Here is a 10,847-nt window from a genome sequence, read left to right as displayed (position 1 = left end):
TTTCGGTTCTGGAGACATAGGGCTTTAATTTCACCCTTGAGCTTTATAAATAGAGGTATCCGGTAAGAGATATGAATTTTACAAATTAGAACAAGAACAAGTTTTCTAAAAAAATTAACAAGTCTCCTTGTAATTATTATGAAGTTGTCAACAATGAAAATCTTGACCAAGCTTCTCTATATGGTCAAAATAAATTTATCCTAGTTAAGGAATCTCATAAATTTACCATTAATTCATCCTTATCCATTTGTCCAAGGTTTCTCCCATAAATAGATCTTCATTTCTCACATCTTCACAAACATCCAACAAAGTAGAGAAAGAGGGGTCTAAACTCTTGTGAGACAATTGAAGTAGGAGGGGGAATCCAACACCTTGAGGTCTTCATTTCCATCTTAGAGTATAATTAGCATCACCAAGGTATGGGTGGTCTATCTCAAATCTCTAAGTCTTTATCTTGGCAAGTTTTCCTTAAGTATAAAATTTGTCTTCTTGATTTTGAAATTTTCATACATTATTTTGAAATTTTCAGTTGAAAAAATGGATTCCTTGGGTATGAAAACCTAGGGTCAGGTTCAAGAATCATTTTATTTGAAGTTTGACACAAAAAAGTAATAAATAAAACAAGTTTGCTATTTTACTTATAAGATTTTTTACAAAAATTATGTTTTAATAATGATTACTATTTTGATTAATTTTCTGTAAAGTTATTGTGAAAGAATGATTTATGCTTGATTGTTGATTTTAAACTCTTTAATTTGGTTGTTTTTACTATTTTGAAGATTATAAAAATTAGAAACACAGTTGTTATGCTGGCAAAATTTTGTGAAAACTCAAGACTTATAAAAATAATGCGAAAGGATGATTATAAATCAAAGTACAGAAATAAAAAATAAAATGGACTGTATGAATAGTATAGAGATACATTTGATGTAGAGTCCAAAAAAAGGTCTAATAGACCTAAAAAGAGGGAGGGGGATATAGATACCCTAGACTATCGTACACAATTAGTTAAGTATTCAAAAATTCACAAGTTTCACACTCTATTCTCGATCGTCCTCTTGACTATACTATAAGACTATAATACAAGACTATAAGACTAAGAAGATGGAATATACCTCCTGATCAATATATAAACCAATATATTTGTGAACATATACCTACTGATCAATATATAAAACAAACTTTATATTGGAGAAAATCAAATTGTGTAAACAATATGGCCAAACAAAAACATTCAGAAACCAAAACAACACATGAAAACATCCTTAAAAACTCCTAAATGAGAGGTTACAAGTTGGAGAGAGCCTTGAACATGATGTCAGTTCCTTCATGTCTTCAAGCGTCTTCCTTGTTCGATCACTGTCACAACAAATTATCATATCCTTCAGAAATTTTGCATTCTCCATAATACATTTTGCAAATTCCAACTCCCAGTGCGCTCCAGTATACTTATTTAGAGTACATGTCTCGAGGTTTAGAACACACTCTGAGGAGGCCCAATCATCAATGTTATTAGGTTTGCCCCAGTACTCCTGTTAACAATGGAAACAAAGTAATATAAATAAAAAAATAAGACAGTATGAAAATAAAAAAGCAAAAACTTTGAGGATATAATTTAACTAACCATCTCAATTGAAAGATTGTGAAGCCTGTGGCAATGCTTCACCACTTCAAGCACATCATGAAAGTATCTAGTTTGATTAACATAAGTATTGTGGACTTTAAGGTGAGTTAAATGATGAAATTCAGGAATTGGGGCATTAATCTTTTCCTGATAGACCTACAAGAGTTGCATCACAAAGAAATTTCGAAACCAGTTCTTTTATAAGGTTTAGTGGTTTTCATAACTTAAAAAAATAAAAATTCGATTTTCCATAAATTGGATAGGAAAGTACCTTAATCTTTATACCCAGAAACTGAACATTGCCAACAACTTCCAGGGGAACTACATTTTCATCAATATCAGCTCTAAGCAAATTAGGCAATCGCTTAAACTGGTTCACATCCTCGTAGTCAACAAATACATTATCGATATTCAAGATTTTCAAATCCTCAACATTGGGACATGCAGAAAGAATCTGTTGAAGATGATTACCATCTAAAATCTGAATATTGCGAAGATGCAGGACTTTAATTAAAGGAAATTCAGCAGAATAGCAGAATGTTAATGTTAATTTATTCAATTTGAGAAGCCTAAGATTTTTGCACCAAAGAAGGTCAGATGACATATCAATACAAGAAGAAAAATTAAGATGAAGATCAAGATGTTGAACTGTGCCTCCGAACACAACATCTCTAACAAATGACAATATTTCTTCACCATCAAGCTGTCTTTGTTGAAAAGGAGAAATTCTGAGATGTAATCTTTGAATGGGTTGTCTCAACATATAGGAAAAGACATACATGCACATATAAAGAAAAAGATCTGGACGTTCACGAGGATCGTAAAAGTCGAGAGCAGGAACTGAGCGCCAGAGAGGTTTCCACCTCTTGGAGAGAATGCTGGTTGAAACAGATAATTTGGATGGGAGAAAAGAGAGAATGTGGCATAACATTTCATCTGGCAAACTGCTTATTCTATCTGTCATTGTTTCGAACACATGAAGTGCAAAATATAATACTCTGATGGTAAATGAAAAGCATTTTATAGTCTCAAACTCAAATTCTAATGCTTCAGCTTCTTCAAAGAAATAACTCACCGCATTTGAAATCCAATGAAACTCTTACCGACCCATTGACCCTTCATATTCTTGGCTTTGGGAAACTAAACCCACCACTTTCTGAACTGAATGCACAAACTTTAGCCATTCTACCAACACTCTCAGGTTCAGTTATTCAGAAGACATATCTTCTACCAATTACTTTGTTATAAGTTATTATGTTAGTATTTGCAAGGATTTTTAGTCTACATTTATAATTTATTACTTATAAAATTTACTATTATTATTGTTTAAACTCAAATTCTAATGCTTCAGCTTCTTCACAAAATAACTCACCGCACTTGAAATCCAATGAAACTCTTACCTACCCATTGACCCTTCAGATTCTTTGCATTGGGAAACTAAATCCAACCACTTCCTGAAGTGAATGCACAAACTTTAACCATTCTACCAACACTATCAGGTTCCGTTACTCGGAAGACGTACATATATATGCAAGTAACTAACATAACCAAATAATTTCACAAGTAATCAAAGTCATGATGCGATATTCAGTTTGTGTAGATGATCGAGATGTAATATCTTATTTCTTACTCTTCAATAATATAAGTGAATCATTGAGAAAAATACATCACCCAGTAGTGTATTTTCAATCATTAGAATCACCATTTCAATCTACATCATAATAGGCACGCAAGTCTAAAGATGACGTAGAAGAAAGTAAAAGAGACTAAAACTAAGTACTCCAAAGATACCTGAAAATACAAAGAACAACACCGCAATGAATATTGTGGGAACTAAAACAAATTGACTAACAACATGAACAACATGTGCAATGTCTGGACGAGTCATAGTAAGATAAACCAGATTCCCAACAATAGTTCGATATAAAGTAAAATAAGTCAAAGGAGTATCAACAATCTTGTTGTCGATAAGCTGAGCAGACTCAAATAGGTCAGTAGTATACGTAGACTGAGACAGAAGATAACCTTTGAGAAAAGAAGCAACCTCAATATCCAAAAAGTAACACAATACACCCAAATCTTTCACAACAAAACGATGGGATAATGCATTTTTTAAAGATGTAATTCCAACAAAATCATAACTAGTAATAATCATATCATCAACATGTAAGGATACCAAAATACGTCATGCATTGGTTTTCTTGACAAATAATGCAGAATCATGATTAGTAGAAACAAAACCAAGAGAGACAATTATTTTATAAAACCTCTGAAACCAAGCACGAGGTGCTTGTTTCGTAGAGGGCTTTTTGAAGTTTGCAAATTTCACCAGATTTGTGAGAGACACCTGGTAGTGGAATCATGTAGACCTTCTCATGTAGATCCCGATTCAAAAAGACATTCTTCACATCCATTTGAAAAATCTTTCATTGAAAAATAAAAGCTACAAAAATCAAGATATGAACAATAGTCATATTTGCCACAAGAGCAAATTTGTCCTCATAATTCATGTCATACTCTTAGGTATATCCTTTAGCAACCAGTCTAGCTTTATACCTTTCAATTGAAGCATCTGATTTTGTCTTGATTTTGTATATCCAATGAGATTGAATAGGATGTTTTCCTGGTGGTAATGGAACTAGGTCTCATGTATGAATCTGATGTAGAGTAGTAAGTTCCTCAACCATAGTATTCTGCAAAAGTGGATCACAAACCACCTCTCTATAGGATGAAGGCTCGTGAAGACGACGAATAGAGGCAATAAAAGCAACAAATGAACCATAATAAGAGGAATAAACAAAATATGATAGTTGAGTAAACTTACGATTACGACTCGGTGAACAGGTGGTAGAGGAACCACAACCTCAAGAGATGATTAAGTAAACGTAGTAGAGGAATCAATAGGTACAACCTCTGGTGCGGTATTTGTAATTAGTGCTAAGACATGTTATGAAGTTGGTACATAAGTAGGTATAATGTCATCAATATCAAAAGGATCAATTTTAATAACATCAAATGTAGTCAAATAATGTGAGCTAGCTGGAATAGAAAAGAATGAAATATATTCTAAAAACATAGCATGACGTGAGACATACAATTTTTGACTAACTGGATCAAAGCAATGATATCCCTTTTTGACCAAGACCATATCCCAAAAAGACTCACAAAGCAGGCTTGGTTTATAATTCTTAACATGTGGTTTTAGAACAAAATAGGTACATCCAAAAACATGCAAAGTAGAGTAATCATGTGCATGACCATACAATTTTTCAAAATGAGACAAACCATAATTGTGAAGTCGGGATCTGATTCACAACATGAGTTGTAGTTAGAATGGATTCCCCCAAAAGACACTATAAACATCGACAAATAACAAGAATGATCTTGCAGTCTCAACAAGATGACAATGTTTTCTTTTAGCAACGTCATTCTGTTGAGGAGTGTTTATGTAAGAGATCTGATGTATAGCTCCATTAGAGGCAAGTAAAGTGGTAAAATCATTAGAATTGTATTCACCCGCAAGTCACAACGAAAGGTTTTTATGGTAGCAGAGTGTTGGGTCTTTACAAAAGCATTAAATTTTTTGAAAATTGTGAGATAATCGGACTGATGTTTCATATGATAGATCCAAGTTAAACGAGTAAAATCATCATGAAAGAGACATAATATCTAAAGCCTTCTTTGGTGGATAGAGGAGAAGGTCCCCACACATCAGAATCCATAAGATCAAAAAGAGCAAGAGTAGAAAAAACACTTTTATTAATAGGTAAGGCGAAAATTTATTCCAACTTATAACCACTACAATCAGAAATATCATGACTATCCAAAGTACCCAAGATTCATGTAGACACTAAAAACTTTAAACGGGATACAAAAACATGACCCAAATGAGAATGCCACAAATAAAAAAGGTGAACAAGAAGACAAATGAAATGAAGATAAATCCACACTAGATGTTGCAACTATTGGTTCCTTAAAGTGATTTAAGACATTGAGTCCACCTTGCCTATGAACTATCTCAATCACCTCATGAGATGTGTGGTCCTGTACAAAACATTTAGATATAGAGAAACACAAATTATATCCAAAATCACTAATTTTTCCAATAGAAGCAAGATTCATAGCAAGACCAAGTATGTAGTAAACATCATACAAAGACAAAGATGGTGTGACAATAGTACCAATATCAGATAATGGAACTGAATCATCGTTAGTTACAATTGACATGGATGAGTTAGGTGATAACGAAACAAAAGAAGGCAAATGATGTGACATATGATTAGTGACACCTAAATCAATGATCCATTTGTTAGAGGATATATTTGGTGATGATGTACTTTGAGATTGCAAGGCTATGTTGGCCTGTGGTTGGGAAGCAAGTCTAATTTCCTCTACTAATAATAAGTGATCTCATATCTCCTTTGTAGTATCATATTTTGTCAATTGAGTGACAATCGAGTGTGTGATAGAATTATTGATCCAAGTGATAATTTTAGAATTATCAACTTGCCATGCTGAAATTAGGTCGAGTTGGCCCCGACAAAAAATCTGTCAAATTCAATGTTATCAGCCCTAAGGACACAAGTTTTGAAAAAGTCAATTTAAATTTCTTTTATACAAAATGAATTTTGGATTTTGAACTTGATCCAAATATTTGGATCTGGCTTTAAATCTTGATCCAAATATTTGGATCTCAATTTTAAAGAAAAATCAAATCTAGTTTTGCTGAAAAAATGGATTTGGATCCAAAATTTGATCCCATTATGTAAAGGATCCAAGACTTAACGGTCCAAAACAAATGCAGCTAATGAATGAAAACAAACAAAGTTCAATACCCATACCTGTACCCACCGGATAACATGTATATTCTCATACACATACCCGTACCCATTTTCTTACTTTTTTAGTATTAATTAATTTTTATAAAATAATAAAAAATTACTCTAAAGGAAACATAATATTATCAAATATTCAATATTAAAAAGATGACTTTTTCTTCGATATTAAATATTTTAAAAAAAATTATAATTATATACATCTCAAATTAGAATACCAAATAAAATTTCATGAGAACCAAAACATTTATTAAATTTGCAGACATTAATGGAACCTAATTGATAAAATTTTAAAATATTTTAAAAAAAATAAAAATAAAAACAAATATTCAAATTAAAATATATTTTAAATGTTTGTTTACTTCAATTTTTTAAATTCTAATGAATCTATTTTTTATACACTAATAAAAGATATAATACATTACTTGATCAAAATCATGCAAAGAACTAATATTAAACTAATAATAATAAAATTTTAACATAAATTTTGCATCTTTTGAACTTCAATATGTGTCGGATGATGGTAAAAAAAATTCATGGCAATTACATTAAATTTGTATATTATAGTAAATAAAATTTATATATACAATATGGTGTCAAAATTACAGTATAATTGATAATGAGTAGGAAATAAAAAATAAATTTATAAAATATATCAAAATAGTATTCTACATGATAAAAATAAATGACAAATACATTCGAGATATAAGAAAACTTGACAAATATCAACATGGTCAATGGTCGAAAAATAATGAAAATTATTTTAGCAAAACAAAAGAGTTATTAATAATAATAGAATAAAGAAGATAATTTTTTTATATTACCTAATAAATGAAATATTTATGCTATTAAACACTTAAGGTGAGAGTGTTAAACATTTTCATGAAATACAATAAATAAAAATATTAAAAAAGAATATAAATATTTAAATGTGAGACATCAAAAATATTTAATTTACATACATCATTAGAACATAATTGCATATGATATGATAAAAAATAAAAATTGTATAGTAATATATATATATATATATACTTAAGGTTACTTAAATAACTATTAATATTTTAATAATTTAAACGAAGACATGAATATGACGGAAACGAGTATTATGACGTGTATGAGGACGAGAACGGGCTGAATATATAAATCCTTACACCCAATCCTATACCTAATTAAAAAAGTCAAGGATTCTCCATACCAGTCATAACGGGAATTTTCTGTCAAAATAAGAACGAATTTGGACAATACTCATAAAAACGAATTCACTACAAAAAATCATGTAAGTTGTGGCGTTTATTTTTGTATATTACGACGTTTTCAAACGTCATTATTTACGCGCGTGACGCTTTTTGAAAATGTCGTAATTGCTGCCGCCACAAAATATAATATGGCGTTTTCATGTCAAACGCCGCTACAAACGTCACTTTATACATTGTATAAAGTGACGTTTTAAAGAGGTAAATAACGACAATTAAAAATGATGTTATTTGCTTCCTCGAAAATAAATCCAATGAAAATAGCGACACTTGAAAATGTCATAATTCTAATTATATAACGACATTTATAAATGTCACTATAATATATTATAAAAAAAATTAATAAAATATTTTATTATTTATTATTATCCACTATATTTATAATTTCATAATTCAGTAATATTGCATTATTATTATTATCCATTTATATTTATATTTTCATATTTCAATAATGTTTTATTATTATTATTATTACCCACCTATATTTATAATTTTATATTCAACATATTTTTTCTTTAATAATGACAAGTTAAATTATGAAAAAAATTATAAAACTCTATAAGAAATTATGCTAGAATACAAATAAAATGAACAAAAGAAGAAATTTCATTGATCAGGAAACAATTTCAAAGTGTTGAAGAGTTAAAAGATCCAAACATAAAATAGACAATACTAAAAGTCATTTTGAAATCGGAATACAATTATACTTTTAAACCTAAACCTAATTTGTTTCGCTTCCACCACTTGATCGTACTACATCATTTGGAGACGGTGCACCACTTTGAACATCCTGTGCATTCAATGAATAAGAAATATAAGTAATTGAATAATTTTAAAATAGAAATACAATAAAATTAATTAATTTTCTTAAGTAAATTATAATACCTCGTTACCACACAGATGTACCAAAGCAGCAACCATTGCAGCAAGAGGTTCAAGAATATATTCTCTAGAAGCAATGTAGGCAAGCACTTTTTGCATTTGCTTCATTTGATTCTTAACAGTTGCAAGCTCACTTTCCATCTTTACAAACTTGTCATCCATATTTGATGAAGTTCCACTTGATTCCACTTAATCTTGCAGTTGGGCATTGCTTGAAAGCAAGTGTAGGACAAGCTCTAAAAGAAAGACCTCTAACCCGACCTGGATATTCTTTTCCAAATATAACACCAATCGGATCATTTGGAGATATATATTTATTTAATTAATTAAAAATAGGTTTTAAATGCTTCTAATTCTACTATAGATATTCACCTTATTTAAATTTTTAATAAAATAATATTTATGTTTCTTGATGTTGATAGATACGAATCATTTCTTCCTAACAATGTTAATAAATACACTTATATTATACCTATATCATACATATATAATAGGTCAGTGAATACCAATTATGAGCAGGATTTTTTATTAATATTTGTTACTTTATATCATAAAATGTGTCAATCTAATTTTGGAATAACTTTAACCCTCTAGTTTACTGGTTTAACAAGCATCAATTTACTTGCAGGGAATAAGTTGAATACAACTTTGTCCTGTGAAAATAAAAAATGGATTCATTCTCATTACTCATCCATCTTTATTCATCTTCACCTATCACCACTAATCCCAATGTATTTTCAGTTCTCGCCACCTCTTATCACCATATTTAAATTACAATTACAACAATAAAAAACTTCAACCTTAAGATGCACCTATAAATGCACACAACATTCTATAAATTTTCTACGTGCACCACATATACATAGTAAAATCAATTAAAACTAATAATGTATGGCACCGCATTATCCTGCATTATTATTTAGAATATTAACTTGGTTCTGATGTTTATCTCCACACTACATAAACTTTAACTTATAGTATAGTCATCAGAAGCTTCTTAAAGTGTACAAGTAAATTATAAACTAAGAAAATTTTTCCATAATCTGATCAAGGTTTGTTAGCATTAATCTATATATTTATACTGATTTAGCATAAATTACATTGTTTTGAAACCATGAATACTTCGTAGTAAAAGAGTTAACGTGCAACAGGGAATATAAACATGACTTGGCTGCCTCCTAACGAAGTGAGTAAAAGGTGAGGGAATCTAGCTTTAACCTTCCACATGACAAAAATTAAGATTAATCACAGATACTGTTCGTTCATGAAGAAAAAATTAGTTCTGGTGAAGGTGAGTAACATTGACAATTTTTGGCTTCATCATACACCCATGGCACCCAAAACCACAGAAAAAGCACACAACATTTTGTAAATTAACCCACATGCACCATATATAAATAGTAAAGTCAAAAAATAGACATATAGACACCACTCTCTTTGTTTAAGCAAAAAAAAAATACATTGAACAAAGAAAACCAGAGGCAAGAAATATGTGGACCTCATTCTTTTTTTTTTCTTTATTAGTAATGACACAGAATTTGGCTTTATGAAATCAATATGAAATTACCGTGATAAGATAATCATCTCTAAGTGTAGAAAATTTAGACTTTGACAGCACCAATTGCTTCTTGAATACCTCACAACCCTTATTTAAGTCACCATTTTACCTGCATCAAAAACAAAATTTATGGTTACCTTGAATTATCAACATTTAACCTCTCACATGAGTTGTCAAAATAGTTGGTGTTAATGAATCTTTTCCATTAAAATTACAAAGCACTTACATGCATTTCTATATAATTTCAAACTTTTAAAAAAGAATGGCTTGATAGAATCGTGAAACTGCAATGGATAGTTTAGGATAGCTTGACATAATGATGCTATAAAGGATTTGAAAACAAAGGAAGATTCATCTAAAGTAAAAACCATAAAATATCTTGATATGACCCTTAGTGTTATGTGTCTATAAAATTATATTCATTCTCTTAAAATTTCGCATCTATACAAAATCTTGGGCTAGAGTGTAGAGACTTGGGGAAAAGTTATGGGGAAAAATACAATGAAAAGTGCTAGAGTTGCAGTTTTGATGATAATTATGATGTCTTTTGTCCAAATTCTATAGGCAAACAAACTCTCGTGTATTCAATTATGTGTTGTTGAATGTTTACCAAATCAAGTTCATTATTATCAATCTTTTATAGCCTGTACTAAACGATGTCCACCAAACACCAGTGCCTCCAATTGTGTTAA

At 30.2% G+C, this 10,847-nt stretch overlaps 1 protein-coding gene across 1 annotated transcript; it reads right to left on the bottom strand.

Annotated features, from left to right (window-relative positions):
• Nucleotides 1-1,156: 1,156 nt before the first annotated feature.
• LOC114184295 (probable FBD-associated F-box protein At5g38565) lies at nt 1,157-3,093 on the bottom strand. Its single transcript, XM_028071586.1, has 3 exons — nt 1,896-3,093; nt 1,625-1,780; nt 1,157-1,532 (listed from the first exon to the last, which is right to left on the bottom strand). Exons 1-3 carry the CDS (start codon nt 2,586-2,588, stop codon nt 1,266-1,268), a joined length of 1,116 nt encoding a protein of 371 aa, XP_027927387.1. The 5' UTR covers nt 2,589-3,093; the 3' UTR covers nt 1,157-1,265.
• Between the last annotated feature and the right edge of the window lie 7,754 nt (nt 3,094-10,847).

Source organism: Vigna unguiculata, chromosome 5 (assembly GCF_004118075.2).
Source record: "Vigna unguiculata cultivar IT97K-499-35 chromosome 5, ASM411807v1, whole genome shotgun sequence".
NCBI lineage: Eukaryota > Viridiplantae > Streptophyta > Magnoliopsida > Fabales > Fabaceae > Vigna > Vigna unguiculata.
The sequence above is the reverse complement of the archived record's forward strand: the minus strand, read 5'-3'. Positions and strand labels throughout refer to the sequence as shown.